Source organism: Rhinopithecus roxellana, chromosome 9, assembly GCF_007565055.1.
Source record: "Rhinopithecus roxellana isolate Shanxi Qingling chromosome 9, ASM756505v1, whole genome shotgun sequence".
NCBI lineage: Eukaryota > Metazoa > Chordata > Mammalia > Primates > Cercopithecidae > Rhinopithecus > Rhinopithecus roxellana.
The window spans coordinates 73759668-73782838 of record NC_044557.1 but is presented as its reverse complement, the minus strand read 5'-3'; the positions used below and the strand labels follow the sequence as shown (position 1 = coordinate 73782838).

At 40.7% G+C, this 23171-nt stretch overlaps 1 protein-coding gene across 3 annotated transcripts in view; it reads left to right on the top strand.

The window, feature by feature from the left end:
- The window catches only part of SYBU (syntabulin), a 69993-nt gene extending 53109 nt beyond the window's left edge, over nucleotides 1-16884 (top strand). For all 3 annotated transcript variants that reach the window (XM_010363103.2, XM_010363104.2, XM_010363102.2), the window contains 4 exons: nucleotides 4918-5020; nucleotides 11086-11289; nucleotides 13076-13225; nucleotides 15051-16884. In XM_010363103.2, the coding sequence (XP_010361405.1) occupies nucleotides 4918-5020; nucleotides 11086-11289; nucleotides 13076-13225; nucleotides 15051-16158 (1565 nt within the window). In that variant the 3' untranslated portion in view covers nucleotides 16159-16884. The remainder of the gene's footprint in view (nucleotides 1-4917; nucleotides 5021-11085; nucleotides 11290-13075; nucleotides 13226-15050) is intronic.
- Nucleotides 16885-23171: the final 6287 nt, after the last annotated feature.

The window sequence follows — 23171 nt, the reverse complement described above, 5'->3', positions numbered from 1 at the left end:
TTCTTCTACCTATTATGTCCTTGGCCCATTTTTTTGTTAGGTTTTTTTTTTTTCTAATTTTATGCGCTTTGGGTAAATTAAGGAGATTGACTTTTTATCATGTGTTGTAAATATTTTTTCAGTGTATCTATTTGGCTTTGACCTTGCTATTTTCCCATAAGCAGTTTTAAAAGTTTGAACTTCTCTTCTTTTGTGTTTAGCTGTGTGTGTGTGTGTGTGTGTGTGTGTGTGTGTGTGTGTATGATTTTAAGTATATGGCAGTTCCATCAACTGAGCATCAATCAGAATGAAGAAAACTATTTTCTGAAACTACGATATAATTGGAAATTACATTTACAATTTTTCAAAAATATTTTTATTCTCAAATTCAAAAAAACCTGTATATGTATCTTATCAATGTATTGATCATATATTCCCTTTCTGAGATAAATACCTATACGGGGTTTAGGAAAGTAATTTTGCAAAAACTAAAACAAAAACCCTGTTTAGGCTGTGAAGCATTTCTTGGATTCCTTGGCTGGGCCCCCCAAGCCTTAGCAGCTAAGAGTCAGTTCTACTGAATGTACTTTAGAGCAGCTTCTTTTAATAGTATCTTTTATAATTGCATGTGTCCACTGCTCCTGCTGCTCCTTAATAGCTGTGCTTAGCTTCAGTGAAAATGGTTCCTCTCTCCTCCCTGGAGACCTGTAAATTTAAAAATCTGTGTATTTGGGGGAGATGGGTGGAGAAGGAGGATGGGAGAGAAGGGGTGGGAACTAGGTGGGGTTTTTTTTATTTTTTATTTTTTATTTTTACTGCTTCTATTTGAGGTGGTCCAACCTGAATTAATTTGATAGCTTTGCAGTGATAAAGGATAAGAGAGGGTTTGGGGTTACTTAAATCAGTGTTTTAGAATGGCTTAATACCGCTTAGTAGATCTCAGGATTGCTCTATACTGTGGTGTTCTGATGTATGAGGACTGCTCCATATCTTGAAAACAGGAAAAATTAATAATGTCCTAAGAGACCAGATTACAGGCAGTGCTTTAAAAATAAGTCAGTTAGCTATCGGTTTGGGCACGTATTCTTTTTGTTTTCATTTTTTCTTCCTTTTCTAATTCCCTGGCGTTAGCATACATGCACAGAACGCTTATTATCCTAACGTGATAAATAAAAGGAATATCTCGTTCAGCAGTGCTATGAAACAAAAAACTGCCAGAACTTCTGGAGGTCACTGGGCATAGCTTCTTTAGAGTTGGAAAAATGCTTTCTGCAGCAGGATGCTTAGTCACTAAGTATTTGGCATCAGAGCATTATCTTAAAGGTCATCAAATTCATCCTGTCTGTTCAGTCCTGGAATAACACTCCACTAACCTGGCAGCTGATCGAAAACAATATTGATGAGGAACAAAGACTGTTAATGAGGATGACATTCATTGTTTCCAAGAAACCCATGAAGCAGGCGCTATGAGTATCATCTTTGTTTAACCAATTAGGAAACTGGGACACAGAGAAGTGAAGTAACTTGGCTAAAACTTTCCACCTAATATGGGTTAGGGTCAGGCTTTGAATCCAAGCCATCTAGCTGAGGTCCCATGTTTTCTCTGTTTTTTTGTTTGTTTGTTTTTGTTTTGTTTTGTTTTTTGAGATGGAGTCTTGCTCTGTCACCCAGGCTGGAGTGCAGTGGCATGATCTTGGCTCACTGTAACCTTGGACTCCCTGGTTCAAGTGATTCTCCTGCCTCAGCTTCCCAAGTAGCTAGGATTACAGGCGCTCACCACCACGCCCAGCTAATTTTTGTATTTTTAGTAGAAACGAGGTTTCGCCATGTTGGCCAGGCTGGTTTCGATCTCCTGACCTCAGGTGATCCGCCCACCTTGGCCTCCCAAAATGCTGGGATTGCAAGCATGAGCCACCATGCCCAGTCGAGGTTCTATGTTTTTAGGTTAGGTACTCTGTGCATGATTTTAATAACCCAAAAGAGCACTGAAAACAATACATTAGTTGCATACACTGTTTAAAAGAAATGAATAAAGAATGCCTCTCCTTCCTTGTATCTTTGTTGCCAGCTAATAGATAAATGGGGGTGTGGTGATTAGGTCTCCAGCTTTTCTCTTAGTTATTTTGCTTAGTATTGAAGGAAGTATATCAGATGATGAATTACATTTAGCGTTCCTGTGTATCCCTTACAAAGCGTTCACTGATTTTTACACTGCATTAAACAGTTTATGTTTTTTAAATTCATAAACTGAAATAGTTGTGAAGTAGTATATTCATTTTTCACTATCGTACTATTCAAATAGTCCTGAATACAGCTGCAGGGACCCGATTGTGCCTTCTACTCTCTTTCAGATGTACAGAAAGTAAGAGAGGAAAGTGCTGAAACAAAGTGACCTTAGGCCCTGCAAATACATAAAAGTCATTATATTGAGTTCCAGTAGCAATAAAATGTAGAACAAAGTTGTCCTTTTAGTTCACAGAACGTAATTACCACAGATCAGAAGCACCATGGGGTAACAATGGATTTTCCACAATTATCTGTTCCTGTTCTAGAATTTCTGCTTTTAGGCAAGCAGTTCAATTATAATCGATGGACTTTTGTGAAAGGAATGAAAGCTGAGTGTTTCAGAGGAATAATTGCACATTAGGAAATAATATCTTAAACCTGATGGCTATAACCACAGGATCTATTTTTGAAAATTGCCTACCTTTATCATTGGATAACAAACGTGATAATTTACTAGCAAACAAAGCTGGTTGAGTTAGGCTGTCAGGAATCTCATGTTGCTGGACTGCATTACCAATCATGAATCCTTGAGATTGTGAACTACTGCAGTTTAACCAGTGCATTCCTTAGAGTCAACTGATGAAGTTTGGGAAGCTTCTAGGAGCTCATTACATCATTAGACAAAGTCTGTGCAATCCAGAAGGAATAGCTGGTCTCAGTTCTGATAAACTGCCATGCTAATCTTCCCAAAATTCTGCTGGGAGCCAGGAGTCACTGCTGTCATCTGGCTAATGGGTCATTCTTGGTCTCTTTCCTAGAGACCTGGACTTCCTGGAGGCTGGGGTTCCTGAGAGCTCCTGGAAACCAGGGAAAGGTTTTTTTTTTTTTTTCTCTCTGCCTTGTGATTACCTACCTTCCTCTCTAGCAAAACTAATAAAGCCCATCAGAGAGCGAAATCTGTTCCCCAGTAGGCCAAAGTCTGGCCACATCTTGTACCTATGGTTCATGTTGGCCTGTTAGGGAGATGGTAATGTATAGTTTCTTTAAGAACTTCTCTGTTCCGCTGCTTCTTCCTACTGCCTTTCTGAGGATAAAGCATAGTATGGGAGAAGTAGTATGAAGATTTGGTCCTGGACAGGATTTATCACCTACAAGCTTCAGGCAAATCAGCTTCAGTTTTCTCAATAGCAAAACAGTGAGATTAATGTCTATTTTACAAAGATGTCAAGAATAAATAATATATAGCATAGAAAGCATGGTGAATAGGGCCTGAGACCTAGTAAACATTCAATAAATAGTCATTATTATGATAATTATTGTTCACTGCTTGTTAGAAAATCAAGGATTTAGGCTATTCATATTTTCTTCAGCCCAGAAATGTGAGCTGGCTCTGGGTTCTAGACCAGAAGAGGCACAAATTGTGTTGTAGGGGTTGAGCAACAAGGTCAGATTAAACTGTATACCTAGACTTATTTTTCAAAAGCACATGATACTTCACGTTTTTAAAAAGTTCTTTTTCTGGCCGGGCGCGGTGGCTCAAGCCTGTAATCCCAGCATTTTGGGAGGCCGAGACGGGCGGATCACGAGGTCAGGAGATCGAGACCATCCTGGCTAACATGGTGAAACCCCGTCTCTACTGAAAAATACAAAAAACTAGCCGGGCGAGGTGGCGGGCGCCTGTAGTCCCAGCTACTTGGGAGGCTGAGGCAGGAGAATGGCGCAAACCTGGGAGGCGGAGCTTGCAGTGAGCTGAGATCCGGCCACTGCACTCCAGCCTGGGCGACAGAGCAAAACTCCGTCTCAAAAAAAAAAAAAAAAAAATTCTTTTTCTTCTTCTCATTGTTCTAGCTTGCCTCTTCTACATCCCTTCACTTCCCCAGGCAGTGTATGAGAATGTTTCCATTATTACTCTTTCAGAACTACCTATTTTTGTTAGGATTAATTTATATAAATTATTTTACTGCACAGCATGTTTCTATTATAATTACACACCCAACTGTAGTCTGTACTCAAAGTATCATGTGATCTTTGCAAACTAATGAACATCCCTACCTGTGATCACACCCTGAAGCTAAAATTCCAAGTTTCAGTGGAATTTACAGATTCTATCACTGTTAAATTTCTGCTTAAGGATCTATTCCTTAAAGAAAAACCAAAACTGCAGTCAGAGAGAGTCAGTCCTCAGTGCCAGTGCAGGCAGTCTGGGAGCCCAGGCTTTGCTCTTTCCTGACTGCCTCTCACTGGTTAACTGTCTCCAAACCTAACATGCCAAATTGAAGTATGACTAGCTGACTACAGAAGCCCAAAGATAAACTCTCTTGGAAAAATTGCTCTTGGACTGATCAGTGTTTTCTTTTTCTTTTGCTTGAAGTAGGGCGAGCCCGTTGTTGTGGAGTGAGAGCCTCACACACGGGAGAACAGTGCATTTCTTGACTCTCTTGGGTCACTGTTGACAGTGTCTGCAGGAAGACCGGCCTCTATAGGAAACTAGCCTTACTGTGCATCTTAGCTGTATTTATGAAATGATGTCCTTGTGCTGGGCCTTCTCTTGACTGCTTTGAGGAAAACTCTGTGAACCTGGAAACTCTGGAATCTTGGCACTTGCCAATAGTGTGCAAATGCAAGGAGCAGGACCTGGAAGGCAGGGAACTGGCCAGCATGTTCTCCGGTTTCCTTTCCCTCACTGCTTCTCTCTCCCCTGTTGTTTTTCAGGTAGTGAAGCTGATTTTAGCTCCTCGAGCAGCACAGGCAGCATTTCTGCTCCTGAGGTCCATATGTCGACTGCGGGAAGCAAGCGGTCTTCTTCTTCACGCAAGTAGGCACCGTCTCCTGCTCTGTAATTAATATGCTTTACACAGGTGACTCACCTGCACCTATGCGTCCATAGAACTACCCGGATTACTGTTCGTTCGTATTTTATTATTCAGTTAGGCTTTTTGTTTTGTTTTTTTTTTTTGCAGTGATTTTTAAATTGGTAGTTTTTCCTACCTTGCCTACTGTGGTCACATGGCTCACCTGTGTTTAGCCATCCATGGCTGTCTCCCATCCAACCCTCGACTCTATGCTCACTCCTCCTTCTGTCCCTTCTCTCTTTCCCTCACTCACCTGTGTACTCATCTGCATAGGAAGCTAGTGGTCTCCCACTTCCCTCCCAACCCCCTCTCTGTGAATCTATGAGTCTCTGAGCTGTGAAGGCTCTGACTTCACCCTTTTTTTCCCCTAAATGGGCTTCCATTTTTAACCTCTGTGAAGGAAGCAGCCACTCCCTGACCACTCCCAACATTTACCTGGGGAAGGAGTGAAGAAAGTGTAGTAAAATTCATAGGCATGGTGGCCACCCCATAGAGCACACTAGCTGGGTGTGTGGGCTCTGAAGCCAGGCTGCCTTGGCTCAAATGCCAGCACCAACTCCAGGCTGTGTGGCTCTGAGCAAGTTGTTTAACCGTTCCATGCCTCGTTTGCCTCATCTGTGAAATAGCCCTACCCACCTCAAAGCGTTTATTGTTAGGATTAAACAAGTTAATAAAAGTAAAATGCTGAGTCAGAGCATGGAGCATAGCAAACATCAACCGATGCTCTCCATTGATGTTATTTGAATTGGTAGAGAGGACTATGAGAACACGGGAACCACTATTCACATTCAGTGGGAGGGATTGCAAGCCCCAGGATTCTGTGCTTGCCACCAGTGGCTTTGTTTATTTGTTTAATAAGTATTTATTGAGCATCTACTAGGAGGAAACAAAACTCCACAAAATTATATTCATTGTAGTAGGACAAGAAGGACAATAAATTGAAAAATAATATAATTATTTTAAAAACAGTCAGGGGAAGGAGATAGAGAGTAATGTGGTTTGTGATATATTTTAGCTTGGCAGGTCCTAGGATACCTCAGTGATGAACTGAGCTCTGAGCAGAGACTTAAAGGAAGCTATGGAGGGAGCCACGGAACATGAGGGGACCTGGCTTCTGACTTTGTCACGTCACTTGATTCTCCTGGGCCACGGTGTTCAAAAGACAGTTGGACTGTGTGACTTTTTAAGGTCTCTTCCTGGAGAAAATCTATTTAGTTTCCAAAAGCCTGCCTTTCCAGGACTCAGCAAGCAAATATTTTCTGTTTCTCTTGGGTGAGCCGAAGATTTAGCTGATGTTTATAAAGTGACCTGAGACCCCCCAGGGCACAGTTTTATCATTAAAAATACAGCTGAAGCCAGACAAACCTGTAATGAAAGAGTGAAGTCCACAGTAAAAAAGCACAATTGCTCTATCCCCAGCCCCACCCACCACCCCCATTTTGGCAATAAAGTGCCTCTGGGATTATAGGACATGAATGTAAACATTCTGTGTACATCAGATGTGGCTTGCTCTGAGAACAAGCCATTTATATAACCCATTCAAGAAATTATGACATACACATGGAACAAAGTATCAAACAATATAGAAAGGCTAAAAGAAAAAAGGAAGTCCTGTAGATGAAGCCAATTTAAATGTTTCAAAGGAATTTGTGTTTATGGTTAAATTCCAAGGTTGTATCAATAATACAGAGTGACTAAGAGAAAATATTCTAGTCTAGAATTCATGCTTTCTTTAAGTGATCAAAATTTGATATATTGAACATAAAATAGCCAAATGTAATTATATGCAAATCAGATGAATGCTTATATTATTATCTGTTATAGCCAAGCAATAATAGACTTCAAAGGTTTAACAGAAATTAATAGATGGAAAATTGAAAAATGGCAGTGTTCTATCTATTATCCTCAGTTTTTAAAAATCTCGGCCGGGTGCAGTGGCTCGCACCTATAATCCCAGTACTTTTAGGAGGCCAAGGCAGGTGGATCAATTGAGTTCAGGAGTTCAAGACCAGCCTGGTCAATATGGTGAAACCCTGTCTCTACTGAAAATACAAAAAAAAAAAAAAAAAAATTAGTCGGGCGTGTAGGTTGGTGCCTGTTATCCCAGCTACTCGTAAGGTTGAGGCAGGAGAATTGCTTGAACCTGAGAGGCGGAAGTTTAGTGAGCCAAGATAGCACTACTGCACTCTGGTCCTGGGCAATAGAACAAGCCTCTGTTTCAAATAAATAAATAAATAAAGTAAATAAATAAAAGAATCTCACCAAGGCACAGAGTACCATCAGTAGATTTTGGTCATGGAGTATCTCAGGCATTTCACATGAATTTTGTGTTCTGGAGGGCCATGCATGTGGGGGGCAGCTCCTCAAGAGTAGCCGGCTATCTCTGCCAAACTCTAGTAGTTTGTGATCCTTTCAATTGCCTGCTTCCCCATGTAGAGAATGAATTTTCTCTGTGGAGAATTAGCTCCCTGAAGGAAGGCTAACAGGAAGATTGGTCAGTCGGTGGGAAATGACAGGAACAGGTGGAGTTGTTGAGAATATTTTTGACGTTATTTTTAAAACAAAATTTTAAAAGCTTACAGATTATCTTGTCTCATAGAAGGGCAACTCTGCTAATATTTCTAAGGAATTGTCTTTCTTAACTAAAACACAAATCTGTTTGGAAGATAAAAATGAGACAAAAAGAAAACCCTTGGGATTTGGAGTCAGACAGACCTGGGATTGAGGTTAGCCTCCATTATTTATCAGGTGTATGACCCCAAGCCTCAGTTTCCTGTTTTGGGATATGGGATAATAATAGCATCTTACCTCACTGAGTTAAATGAGATGATATATGTGAGTGCTTGACATGATGCCCAGAACTCAGTGAAAGCGTTGGTAAAAGGTGGTTTTTGTCAGTAGGGGTGAAAGTAATACTAAGAGACATGGTACTTACTGCTGTTGCTGCTGCTACTGGTGGTGGTGGTTATGGTGGTAATCATGGTGGTAGTGATTATATTAGTCTGCTAGGGCTGCATAACCCAGCACCATAGACTGGATGGCCTAAACAACAGAAATGTATTTACTCACAGTTCTGGAAATGGGAAGTCTGACACCAAGATGTCTGCAGGGTTGGCTTCTTCTGAGGCTCCTCTCCTTGGCTTGTAGTGGCCATCTTCTCCCTGTGTCATCATCTTCCTTCTGTTTATGTCTGTTCAAATTCCTTCTTTGTATAAGGACATCAGTTAAACTGGATTAGGGTCCACTCTAACTGCCTCATTTTAACTTAATCACTTTTTAAAAGCCCCATTATTCTGTAGTACTGGGAGTTAGGGCTTCAACATATCAATTTGCAGGAGGTGACACAGTTCAACCCTAGATCATGGTGAAGATGGTGATGATGATGATGGTGATAACAATGATATTACCTGAAGTCCAGAGCCATAGTCAGGGAATCGAAATTCACCTGAGTCACTCATGAGGTTTTTTCTACACTCCTCTGTCTCTGACCTTCTAGTTATGTATTCAGGTTTGTAGAAGGGTTCAAGGTCAGCAGAATTTTTTCTCCTTTTTGTGGACTGCGTTTTTCTTGTCCACCAGACCAAAGGATCTGGGATGGGCTGAAGAGGACAGCATTGGGTTTGCCAGTTCATGGCCATGACAAACATGGAATCTCAGTGTCTCCTTTGCAAATGTTTCCTATCAAAGCCTATAATGAGTTTGCACCTATATATGTTAGCATTTGAACTACTAAATGAAGAGAACTGATATTTTTAAGCATGTTGCTTCTTTTTAAAAAGTTAGCTCTTACAAACTGTCTGATAATTTATTTCCTGATCAATATTCAGAAAGCACCTGAAACAGTGTTAGGGTCACAGAAGGTCCTCAGTGGCAGTTAACTCGTAATAAAATTCCCCAGATCAAAATATAGGACAACTCTTTACATTCCCGCTAATGTGTAATAGCTAATGGTCCATATTTCTCATAATCAGATTAAGAAATAGTCTGGTTGATGCCAGAATTAGAACTGAAGCATGGAAAAGAAAATGCACACCAGGCTACATGTTCCTTTCAGCTACTCATGAAGTTCTTTCTACCATGGGCTGCTGAAGTTGGTTTTGTCACAAAGCCATCAGCCCATCTGTTCCATATAAAGTGTCCTCACGAAGAGAAGAGCGGCATTCATTTGGATGATTTCAAAAGGAAAGAACTTTAACTTTAGAACTAGGTTACGTTTTATTTATGTATGGTTTGCAAGGTTGACAGCCAGTTGAAATTATATTTGATTGTAAATAAGTAATCATGGTTTCGAAGCCAAGTATACCCACACGCACACTTGCATTCACATTTACACACATTTCTCATTAAGATGTCAGTTGGATACAGTTGTCATTAAAATTGCAAAGAAAGGATTGTCAGAAAGCAGTACTACTATATGAAAGCTATCTTGTTTTCTCTCTCTCTCTCTCTTTTTTTTTTTTTTGCCATCAAGTAATATTCCTGACATAGAATTTTTATCCTGTTTAAGTAATTTCAACATTCTCAAGATGCTTCCTTACACTAGTGGGTGTCAAATCTCTCTAACAGGATTAACGGTGAAGTTTGAAAAAGTTTATTCTCTAATAATACTCTACAGTTGAGTCACCCTTAATAGCTTGTGGAATGTACTCACATGCATTCTTTGGTTTGATTTTCACATCAATTCTGTGAGGAAGGTAGGAAAGGTGTGTGTGTGTGTGTGTGTGTGTTTTGATCCCCATGTTAAGTGGCTCACTTGCCTAAGTTCCTACTAAGTGGCAGTGCCAATGACTCACACCTGGTTTATTTACTTAGCAGTCCTTTAGGGAACACTTACCATGTATCAAAAGTAGGAGGGTAGAAAGAACAGGCTGTTCCTGCCCTCAAGGATGCCCTAGGCTAGCAGGAAGGACAAATAAGTATGCAGTTGTGATGCCATGTGATAAGTCCAATGGTAGAAGTTTGCACAGAGTTTTAGAGAGCATTAAGAAGTGCCCCTACACTGGCCTAGGAAAGAAAGAATATAGAGAAGGCTCTTTAGCTTAGGTTCCCATCAGTCTCAAAGTAGGAAATATCCTGGTATCCAGGGGCTTAGGGAAGGGAGCAGGAGAACATTCTAAGCAGAGGAGATTATGAGTTCAAAAACCTAAGGATGGTCAAGCATGGATCCTTCAGGAAACTGTAAGTCATTTGGAATGCTGTAGTACAGAGGGAGGAGGGAGGAGTGGTGGAGGATGGGGTTGGGTGGAGTGGTGGGATTGGACCTTGTGAACCATCTTAAGGAGGTTGGCCTTTGTTCTGGGGTCAGTGGGGAACCATGGCAAGGCTTTGAGGAGGACATTGAATCAGACTCCGTTTTGAAAGGCCACTCCAGCCACAAGCCAACCTTCTACTGGAGGGAGCAAAGCAAGAGGCAGGAGAACCAAGATGGGGCTGTTACAGTATTTCAGCAGTTAAATGACAAAGGTTGTCTTAAGTCATTGGGGCTAGAAAGAAATGAAAAAAAAAATTTAAGTGATCAAAATTACCAATGATGCATTTATGCATGCTCTTTTTATCTGCCCTGTTTTCTCCTCCTCCTTTATGTGCTACCACCTTCACCCATCCTCCAAATGAGCCACATTAATTTTCTTACCCTGACGTGAACCAAACGCAAATATTTCTAAACTGAAACAGGTGGACTAGAACAAAAACCACATCTTGAAAACAGCGTCCAAAATAAACCTGAGCTAAATCAATATTCTACATTGTGTATGTTCTTAGCAGGCTATTGGGTGTAATCCAAAACAAGCTTTATGGCCAGAAACTATTTGAAAGAACAACAGAGGGAGAGGTTGCTTGTGCTGATGACACAGGGCGAGAAAATACCAGGCAGGTGGGAAGAAGGCCACTCCAAAGGAAAGTCTACACGAATAATTGTATTGCCCCTTTCAACTCTATAAATTGGATTTCCTTAGATTTAGGGAGTAAGACATTAGCCCTTGGGCATCTGTAGCCCCAAGGATTTTAACATTTTTCATGCTTTTCCCAGTCGAGGTCCTCATGGGCGGAGTAATGGAGCTTCGTCACACAAGCCTGGCAGCAGCCCATCATCCCCACGGGAAAAGGACCTTCTGTCCATGCTGTGCAGGAATCAGCTGAGCCCTGTCAATATCCATCCCAGTTATGCACCTTCCTCCCCAAGCAGTAGCAACTCAGGCTCCTACAAAGGAAGCGACTGTAGCCCCATCATGAGGTGAGTCCTGTTTACTTAATTCATGCGTCTTAGTTTGTCCTACTTGGTAAGATTTTCTTTTAAAAAGAAAATAAGGGTTATACAACTCTTGATCCCTTGCCTGATTCTATAACAAGACACTGCACTTTTCTTTCCGACATTCGGCTGATTCTTCAAGGGTTGCTGCAGAAAGAGCACAAGCCACAATTTCTAACAAGGCGCAGCAATCTAAGCAGTTCCTGGATAGGGAGAGAAAATGCCACAGAGGCAGCAGGAGGCTGAGGCAGAAGAATTTCTTGAACCTGGGAGGCAGAGGTTCCAGTGAACCAAGATCACGCCACTGAACTCCAGCTTGGGCAACAGAGCAAGACTCCATCTCAAACAAACAAACAAACAAACAAAAACAACTTAAGATGATTCTGTAGGCACCTGTTGCTACAGGGGTGTGTGAAAGGTGGGGAGGGGTCCAACTCAGTCTGGAACGATCCAGGGAGGCCTCCCTGAGAAAGTGAAGTGGAATTGAGGTCTGAAGAGCAAGCAAGAAGTTAATTCATATGAGGTTATAGGGAGTGTGGAGCAGAAAGAAGGAACTGCATTTCCAAAGAGGCCATGACAGGAGGACTGGACAGTGGGTATGGACACAGGCCATCTTGGAGGCAGGCAGGTGCTCAGGTTGCTGGCAGCACAGTGGCTGGAACTGGGTCCAGAGTCAGGGAAGGAGCTGGCCGCCTTCCTCCTTCAGCCTTCTTCCTGCTGGGCATCCCTATTCTCGTCAGTCAGCTCTCTTACAGCAGAGATTCCCAGCTCCCAGCCAGGCCCGAGAGGGGCCAAGATTCCAGCAAGGGCTGTTTTGTAAAACATTGAGCCTCTCTTACAAAACACACTGGGGAGAGTTAAGTAGAGGAAGAAACTTCTTCCCTTCAGAAGAAGGACCTTTCCATTTCCTCCAAACTGGCATACTCACAGCAGGGATTGATTTTAGAACAACTTGCATTCAGCAAATAGCCATCAGGATCTTTAGGCAGTGGCACACTGTGCGGAAAGTTAGGTCATCTTGCTTGCTTCCTTCTCTTCTGCCCAGGCCTATCCCCTGACCCTCACCCATTGTGCTGCATGGTACTCTGAACTGACAGCTCAGGCATCTGGACAATGGTGCATTATTTTGCATGAGAACATTCCTAAGCCACAGAAAATTCTCCTCCTCCACTGTCCCTATTCTCTCCATAAGTACACCAATACCGCCTTCAATCTTCAAAGTAATTAACAGTCCTAAGATCAGCAGTTCTAGTACAGCTCACCTTCTGAAGTGACGTCAGCCATTATTGAGGCTTAAGACCCCAGCACATAGTTGACATTCCTTCTCAAGCTGTTAGCTGTGTCTGGGTCAATGTGGGTAGCTATAACAAAGTACCCTAGACGTTGGTCCATATCTTTCAAGAATCATGGGCTACATACTGCAGGGTTAGGTCTGAGATCAGGGTGGCAGCAAGGTCTGGTTCTGGGGAGGGTTGTCTTCTGGGTTGCAGACTGCTCACCTCTTAGTGTAACCTCACAGGGTGTAAAAAGAAAGCTAGAAAGCTCTCTGGGGTTCCTTTTATAAGAGCACTAATCCCATTTATGAAGGCTCCACCCTTATGAGCTAATTCCCAAAGTCCTCACCACCTAATACCATCATATTGGGGTAAGAATTTCAACGTATGAATTCTGGAGGGACACAAACATTCAGTTGATAACACTCTGTGTTACTCTTCTTTTTATAGAAAAGGAAATGGCAAAAAGTAACATTTCATTACTTGGATTGTTTCAGGCGTTCCGGAAGGTACATGTCTTGCGGTGAAAATCATGGTGTCAGACCCCCAAACCCAGAGCAGTATTTGACTCCTCTGCAGCAGAAAGAGGTTACAGTGAGACACCTCAAAACCAAGCTGAAGGAATCTGAGCGCCGACTCCATGAAAGGTGAATCTGCCTTCCTTACACAGTGGGGTGTAGGACAGTTTCTTTCTCCATAAAATGAAACATGAACCCAAACTATAGAAAGATAGAAAAGAAAAAATGATTGTATTCAATTTTTGTCAAATTTTTAAATCAGCCTCTGAAAAAAGCCATTTCATAATTCTGTGTGATTTGGCTGTTTCAGGAGTTCAGGGAGACCCATCGGTTAGAGGGGATCCTTTTTGTTGTTGTTTTGCAGTGTATACAGCTTTGATGTGAAATAATCGGGTGTGTGCATGACTATTTTTAAATGGCAAAAACACGTGAGCGAACAATCCCATACTTCCAGCAGAATGGGTCACACACCATGGACCAATTAAGCCCTGTTTATATCCATGCACAAATGGATATCTGTGTGCATTGTAATTCCTGCATGCTATTTCTGTGCTGAAGGAAGGGGCTCATTGTTCTTGGCCAAGTGTTAAGGTTGGAAAAAAAAAGAAAAAAAAAGCCCATGCTTAAGAGATCTTATCTGAGGGAGAAGACTTTTGACATCTGGGCAGCAGGCCAGTTTTTCCGCTTGATGGTTTTCCCTTGGAACATTTTGGAACAGACCAGGAAAGCTCTGACCAGGGTAGCTGTGAGCTCAGGGTGAGGGTGGCATTTGCATTCTCTAAGAGTCTGGGCTACCTGATCAGCCCAAACCTCCTCTGCTGCTGCCACAAAGAAATAGAGAAAACTCAATGATCTTGGTTGCTAAAACTGTGGGTAGATAAGGGTGCAGACTGTGAAGAAGGGACATTTTTCATCTTCCTGATTAATCTGGTTCATCATCTGTCTGAAATAGACTTGAGACCCAAACTCTCCTCTGGGGTGAGTCAGACCTTAAGTCTGGAAGTGTTTGGTCTGTGATTTGCAGTCTGTAGGAGGATTGGAGCACTCAAGGGAGGAAGGAATGTGAATGCAGTAAAACTTGGGGAAATATTCTAGCCTAAACTTAAATGAACAATATTGATGTCTCTTCATATATATGAGGATCCTGACTACCTTATCTTCATATCCACTGGGAATGTAAGGACTGACTATGAAAAAATTATATGCAAGAAAGAATTTATATTCAAAGATCCTGAAGTAGGGTTGTCCTGTGAAGGATCTAAAAAATAGGATCGATTCTCCTTAGTGTAGGATGAATTCAATATTATCCTACTTGAGAGGAGATAGAATAAGCAGCTTGTCAACATGTAAAGTCCCTGCCACATGTAGCATTTTATGATTTCAAAAATGTTTATCATTGGAATATCATCTGAACAATTTAGCAAGGCTAAAACTTATCAGTCTACCTTCTGTCTTTGATAGGTAATTAAAAGTGAACTGGCCTTTTCTTCCACAAACTATAGACATTTGGAAAGAGTAGGCTATGGAGATAGAAACAGGCTAACAGATGCTAAGATGTTCTAATAATAACATTTCAAATATTAAGGATTGAGTAGATGATAAGACTTGTAACAGTGCAATATCTGACTCATAATGGGTACTCAAAAAAATTGTGGTAGCTATTTTGATTCTGATTCTGATTACTATTATTATTTTAGCCATTTTACAATTAAAGAGAAAGTTCATGGCTAATCTCTGCCAAAGAGAAAATGTACTGTTTCTTTAAGTTTAGGCTGGAGTGTTTTCTCAAGTTTTGCTGTGTTCTCTTGAGTTCCCTGCATTCAAAACTGATTTCACATCTGTATTTCAAGTGGAAGAGTATGAGTTCTTGGCTCTGTGCCAAAACTGCCTGTTGCCCAGTTCAAAGTTATTTTATTTTATTTTTTTATTAACCATGCTTGTCTTGGCACTCTAGGGAAAGTGAAATCGTTGAGCTTAAGTCCCAGCTGGCCCGCATGCGAGAGGACTGGATTGAGGAGGAGTGCCACCGGGTAGAGGCCCAGTTGGCACTCAAAGAAGCCAGGAAAGAGATTAAACAGCTCAAACAGGTCATCGAAACCATGCGGAGCAGCTTGGTTGATAAAGATAAAGGCATTCAGAAATATTTTGTGGACATAAACATCCAAAACAAGAAGTTGGAGTCTCTCCTTCAGAGTATGGAGATGGCACACAGTGGCTCTCTGAGGGACGAACTGTGCTTAGATTTTCCGTGTGATTCCCCAGAGAAGAGTTTAACCCTCAACCCCCCTCTTGACACAATGGCAGATGGGTTATCTCTGGAAGAGCAGGTTGCTGGGGAAGGGGTTGACAGGGAGCTACTGGTGGGAGATAGCATAGCCGATGGCACAGATTTGTTTGATGAGATGGTAACAGCCACCACCACAGAATCTGGTGACCTGGAGCTTGTGCATTCCACCCCTGGGGCTAATGTCCTGGAGCTGCTGCCCATGGTCATGGGTCTGGAGGAGGGCAGTGTGGTGGTGGAGCGAGCCGTACAGACCGACGTGGTGCCCTACAGCCCCGCCATCTCGGAGCTCATTCAGAATGTGCTGCAGAAGCTCCAGGACCCCTGTCCCTCGAGCTTGGCGTCCCCTGATGAGTCTGAACCAGACTCGATGGAGAGCTTCCCAGAGTCCCTCTCTGCCTTAGTGGTTGATTTAACTCCAAGAAATCCAAACTCAGCCATCCTTTTGTCTCCCGTGGAGACCCCATCCGCCAATGTGGATGCAGAAGTTCATGCAAACCGCCTCATGAGAGAGCTGGATTTTGCAGCCTGCGTGGAAGAGAGGTTGGATGGTGTCATCCCACTGGCTCCAGGGGGCGTCGTGAGGCAGTACTGGAGCAGCAGCTTCCTGGTGGATCTCCTGGCTGTGGCTGCCCCCGTGGTCCCCACGGTTCTGTGGGCATTCAGTACTCAGAGAGGGGGAACGGATCCTGTCTATAACATCGGGGCCTTGCTCAGGGGCTGTTGCGTGGTTGCCCTGCATTCGCTCCGCCGCACCGCCTTCCATATCAAAACCTAAATAGAAGTTGTTGTTACCATGTGCCAATGTGTCCCCATGTGGGTTGTGCCAGGTAGAGAAACAGGAGGTCGATCTGTGACGGTCTCTATTCTGTCGTTTTGCTCCTCAGTATTTGATTTGCACTATATTTAGTTGAAGCCTGTTCACTGTTTAAAGCCGGAGGTATCTTCAAAGGCATGGAGACCTGGTTCCAGTAAATGTCCCACCAGTGAGGTAGAGAAAGCATGCTCATGACCCTGCCGTGTCGTCTGAGGTACCCGTTCTTATCCTAGTGGTTCAGGAAGAGAAAATGCAGTTTGCACTTTCAAGACAGCTTCTCTAAGGCTGGCATGTTATCTCCTTGCTTTGCTTTGTGCCGTTTAAAAATGTGTAATCGTTCCAGCATTCCAATGGTCTTGTGCATAGCAGGGGACTGTAACCAAAAATAAACATGTATTTGTGTAATTGGTTTGAAAAAGTCTTGAATAGCTCTTTAGTGTCTTACTTGGGGTTGATAAGATTTGAGTGTCTGCAATTTTTTACTAAATGTAGCTACAAAGTCTTAAATGGCTTGTTTGTTCTTAAACTGTTAATTGATGAAACTGTGCATAAGTTTACAATGTACTAACTTATTTTGCTTATTATATATAGTGTTTTGTTGGAAATTGTAACCACACACTTCAGCATGATGAAAATAAAGATTAGTGTTTCCATTTAAATAAATGTTTTATCCTCCTATAAAATAATTATTTCTGTGATTTTACTTCTACATATAAGAAAGACAATGAATAGCAGATCTAACATCTTTATCAATAGGGGTCTGCAAAAATTGAATTAAATTAGAAAGAGGGAAAAAGTTATTAAATCAAGGTGAAGATTTCCTACCCTTACTTAAAAAGCATCATTTCTGAGCACAAGTAGCTTTATTTACTTTTAAATTGCCCATATCTAGTTTGTCTACATGTTCATGCAGTAAGTACATCTTGTTTTCATGAACGTTGGGTTGATTTAAGCATGCTAGGTGTTCAGAAGAGGGAGAATATGGTAGTGACATACAGCTTCCTTCCCCAGAATGATAGGATGAGGGTGGGTGGCTGGGAACGGATGAGAAGGTATTTGATCTGTGTTCATCTAGTGCTTACACCAAAATTTTGAGATTAGTATTTTATACACGTAAGAGAGCTAAGCCTCGAAGAGGAAAAATGTTCAGGATCTCAGAGCTCATCTCTCCAGAAGCCATGATTTCAAGTGTCTGCAAAAGCAAATGCCTTTTCTACTTTGCCACACAAAGGGAAGAGGCTGGAAAATACCCTAAGTCCTCATCCAGAAACTCTTCTTCCATAGCACTTACCACCTTTAAACATACCACTCTTTTACTTACAATGTCTTGGTTATTACCCATCTTTCCCACTAAGATATTAGCTCCATGAGGGCAAGGATCTGTGTTCTGTTCACAGGTGTATGTCAAGAACCTAGAACAAATGAAATAATAAGACTTAGAATTTGATAGCACAACAGGGAACCTATAATCAGTAATAATTTAATTGCATATATTAAAATAATTAAAAGTATAATTGGATTGTTTTTAACACAAAGGATGCTTGAGGGGATGAATACCCCATCTTTCATGATGTGACTATTACACGCACATTGCATGCCTGTACCAAAATCTCATGAGCCCTATATAGACATATACTGGGGATGCCCAAAATATTTTAAAAATATTTTAATTTTCTAAAAACAAAATTTAAAAATAACTTAATACAGTACCTGGTACACAGTGGAAAGTCTAAAAATTGCTGTTGAATGAATGAATTAATCCAGCAAATACCAGGTACTCCGATGCTAACTGGGCACTTTCCAGGATGGGTCTTAAATAGTGAAGGAGACAGACAAGGTTTCTGTCCTCAGGAAGCTTACGTTCTGTGTCTGTGAGGGACACAACATGCCATCAAACAAAAGATGGTTTCAGATAGTGGTAAATGCCTCAAAGGAAATAAGGTGTTTTGACCAAGTGTGGCAGAGGTGAAAATAAGGGACACATCTCTGAAGAAATAACGTTGGTGGGAATGGATGAAAAAGAGTCAATCATGAGAAAATATGGGACAAAATCTTGTTGCAAAAGCAACAAATTCAAAGGCCATCAGATAGAACGGGCTCACCATGTGACAGGAGCATCCTGGAGGTCAGTGTGGCTGGAGCAGAGTGAGAAGGAAAGAGAAAGTTGGAGTAGACAGGAAGCTGCTTCATATGGGGTCACATAAACCATGGTAGAGGTTTCAGTTTATTCAGGGACACCATTTAGGGGTCTATTGTAATGTCCAGATGAGAGATGATGCCAATTTCGAGGTGGAAGTAGATAAAGAGATTAAGTTGAATAATTACATATATAGCTTGAAGATAGAGCTAATGTGATTTGCTGATGGATTAAATGTGGAGTAAGGAAAAGAAAAAAAAATAGGGGTGACTCAGGTGTTTGGCTTGAGCAATTAGATCAATGGTGGCCGTATTTGCTCAGAATGGGAAGAGTTCAAGAGAAACAAGTTTGGGAAAATAAAACTGAAATGTCTATTAAAATATCTATGTGGAGGCATCAAGAGTAACTGCATATATAAATGTGAAAATCAAGGGAGCTGTCAGGAGTAGAGTTGTAACATTGAACCTTTCTGGCATTTGTGTGGTAATTAAAACCACGGGAACAAATGAGGTCATCCAGGAAGAGTGTAGAGAAGGAAAAAAGGTCAAAAATGGATTTCTGAGGTACTTCCACATTTAGGTAGAGGTAGAGGATGAAGAACCAACAAAACAGCCAGAGAAATAACAGCCCAAAATGTAAGAGCAAAACTTGGTGACTAGCAGAATAAAAACCAAGAGAAGAGAGTAATTCAAGAAGAATGGAGCAGTCAATTGTGTTGAAGTCCTACCAAGAGACTGAGTAGTAATATGAGAATCGTTACATATTCACTAGCTTTGACAGCAAGGTCTTAGTGACTGTGTCAAGATCAGTCCTTGGAGAAATGGGGATGGAAGGCTACTTGGAGCAGGTTGAAGAGTGACTGAAAGAGAGAAAGTGGAAAGAAATATGTGCTGCTGATTTTTTTTTAAGTTTTACAATGAAGGAGAATAGGAAATTGAGTGGTAGTTAAAAGGAGATATAAGGTCAAAGGTTAATTTTTTAATATTGAGAAGAGACAGAACATGTTTGTATGCTTTTGTGATCGGGTCAATGAAGAGAAACAAATTAATGACAGAGGAGGGAATAAAATAAGAAAAAATTATAAATTAATTGAGGAAGGAGAGCCCTTGAAAAGAAGGGATAGGATCCAGGGCATGGGAATACGTGTGTGAGGAGAGATGGTTTGTCTCTGATAGGACATTTCTACTGGAATACACACACACGTGTCTCAAGCACACACATTTGTATTTACACGTCTTGCAGCTCTCGTCAGCAGTAGAAGGATTTGTTTGAAATGGAAGGGAAACTATTTCTGGAGGTGAATAATCGGAAGTGTCCCGAAATAATGAGCCATGCTGACTCAGGTCCCTTCCTGTAGTCCTGCCCAGATCAATACTTAGACACTGGTATCTTCCTTAAAGTCCCTCCTTGTGCTTATTTTAAGTCATTGCTAAGAGCATTTTTACTTAAAAAAAAAAAAGCCTGTTTTGAGTATCTGCTTGTTTCCATATAAACAAATATAACTACACAAACTCAGCATTGTTCTTCATCAATTCAAGTTGGAGGGAAAGGATAGGCTCTGGTTAGAAAGAATTCTCTACAAACCACAAATATTTATTAATTGTCAGATTGGATGCAGCTGATCACCAATAGCAAACAGTTTTATTGTCTTAATGTCCTATATCCTCCTTTACATAAACCAAAAGATTCAACCAACCATTGGAGACACTGGACAACCCCTCACCCTCCCTCTCCTCCTTCTTCAGGGTTTCAGCTGTATAATCTGTGGAAAATTACTGCTTTTATTCAGAACAGTCTCTCACAAATGAGTCCCTTGGAGTAAATAAAAGATGGAACATGTTTGCCTTTTGGAAGCCCAAGGCATTGGCTGGTTTTGTGGACAGGATGATCTGATTCCATTAGAAAGAAGTGCCTCGAAGTTGCTTTCAGTAATTTGAGTGCCTGTGATGTACAAACAGGCAGGAAAATGGAAAAAAACAAGAACAATCCCACTCTATTGAACAAATTGCTGTTCCATCAAAGCAAATGTTAAACATTTCCTACAGTTACGTGTGCAAACATTCCAATTTATAAGAAAAGATTTTTCCCAAAGGGATATGTTGACCTTTCCAAGTTGAGCTGTTCAGAAAAGAGGGAAAAAAATGCAAGGCACTCAGATGCCAAGCGTTTCTGACATTTGTGGCAGAAGAAAAAGGAAGTCTGTAATTTGCATTTATCATTTGCCCTGCCTAAGTAGTGGTTGGGTCTGATATGTCTTCCTCTTGAGGGTTTTTCATTTTGAAAGATTTGGGGTAGTTTCCCATTTCCATTTTGGGTCAGTGAGCACTTGAAAAAATTTTATTTCCTTCCAATCTTGCCGGCAAAATGTGCACAATGAGGCAGTAGCCTAGGAAATTAATAGTTTATAACAAATCTTGAAAGAATGTCATCAGACTCTCAATTGTCCTGAACAAAAACAATTAGAAAGTCCAAACAGAATAAAACAGGCTTGTATCAGGTCATTATTTTAAACCCACTGGATGCACTGCTGTGACCACTAATTTTCCCACAATCATAATGATTGTTATAATGGTTACCATACCTTCAAAGAATTTTAAAATTTAAAAAAGGTTTAAGTGCTACTTAAAAGTTTTTGTTAGAAGATTGAAATATTTTTAGTAGCATTCAAGTTTGTTAAAAGATGTACAACTTTAACATGTATTTTACACATTTTAAAACTCCAATATATAAAACACATACAAATGAACATACAGGCTGGAAGCCCTGCCACTGACCTCCCCTTACCCGCTGCGTGGGTCCTGGTATTACTTCTGAGAATGACTTGCATGTCATTTCCCTATATACCAGGTTCTTTGAAAACTTCCAGTTCACGTAAGATCTCATGTATGAAAGCTGTTAATTGAAATACTGCTCTGGTTAATGCTGAAGATATGTTTCTCTATTGCCCTAAATAAGGAATGCTTAACAGAATTGTTTTCTAAACCTTTGTTACAAAATTTGTCTGCCAGTGCTCTATTGGTCTAACTATGAAGAGGACCTCATTCTCTCTCCCTCAGATTATAGAAGCCATGTAAGTATCTGGGACTATCATGATACATATAAGATGACGATGTATTATAAAATCAAGTCTGACTCACCTTGTGAATATTAAAAGTAGGTACCATGGCTTCTCTAATTTGATGGTGCAGTTAAGAACCTCCTTCCCCTTCCTCACAATTAAATAACTCACAGTGTTTGAAATGGTTTGCCAGCCTCACTTTCTACAGTAAACAATAGGTGCTGGCATTTTAAACTGACCTTTAATTCTTCTGAATCAGCACATTATTTCTAGCTTGTTGGTTGTATACAAAAAATGAAAAATGAAAGCAGACAATAATTTTTACATCTCCCACTGGAAGTTGCACACGGACAAGTTTTAAAAATGATCGCCCATGCACTGTCTCACTCTATAAGGGCTCCTTCTAATCAAGACAGATTAGGTAATTACGAGGTTCAGATGCACTGCAGAACCTCACAAAGCTATAAAAGCACTTGTATTTTCACATTTTAAACTTAAATGTGACAAGTTAAGTATATCTGTATTCTTATGCACATCTTCACTTAGCACTGCAATAAAACGCTGAGTTAATTTCAGAGGCCACTATATCTGATGATGGCGTTTTCTCCATAAAACAGGTAAGCATTGCGTTTACTCAGGAATAGTCAACAGGTTTGGAAATGGCATTGCTGTATAAGAATTCAAATTAAGGTTTGAATATTTTAACAAATAAAACTAATTATGGGCAGCAGTTAATATCTTATAAAGAGCCAAAATTGTTCCAAGAATAAGTCAACATACTGATCAGAGTATGTCCTTTGAATTTTCTACACAAGGAGATGTTCTCTTCTGTGCCATTCATTCTCTAAACCAAAACCTAAAGACACTCGCTAATAACTGACAAGGTCAGGGACAGTTTGTAGCAGGAAGGCCTCTAGGTACAATACTGGTCTGCACATGCATAGAACCTGTGGTCTTGACCTCATTATAATTATGACCCCATCAAGTGAGCTAATTGGCTTATTTCTGCACATGTGTGAATATAAACCATATTTCATTTTGCCTTATCTGACCCAAATGAACTGCAAATACGTAATTATATGGCACTGATATTCAACTACAGTTGTCATTTACATGAAAATAAAAACCAAGCTAATTTTCTTCATATTTATTAAATTACTAGAAAACACAAATTGGTATTATCTTCTATAATTTGTAATGTTATCTTCATTAAGAACTAGGAGAAACTTTAAAAGGCTTTTTGGCAGCTCAAAGTTCCATCAAGAGAGGCCTTAGAAATCATAGTCCACATAGACTACTGATTAACCACTATTATAACCTCCTCTCAAAGGCTGCTATTTTCCATCCCATTAATCAAGTACACAATTTATTTTCTAAGCCTTGGTTTCCTTATATGTGAAATAAGGGTAGTATCTCTCTTACAAGATTGCTAAGAGTCATTGATATAATTAATCAAACACTCAGACTTACAATAAATGTTCTGTCTTGCTAAATTTCAAGTTCAACTTAAAAGTGTGTATAAAATACTTCAAAATTAGGCAACTTCTCCCACTCTTTGCCAATACCACTGAATGGTGAGATGTGGAAGTATACAGGGCCTCATACTAACTTCCAACTATTGAGTGCTTATACTGAACACTTACGTACAGTCTCAATCCTTACAACCACCATTTGCATTTAAAAGACTTGCAAACTCTGGCAATATGTTTAATGCTGTACTATCTCTACAGAAGCTCTAAGAACTCTGGGAACCTCTCAGAGCTGGTGTGATCTGATCAA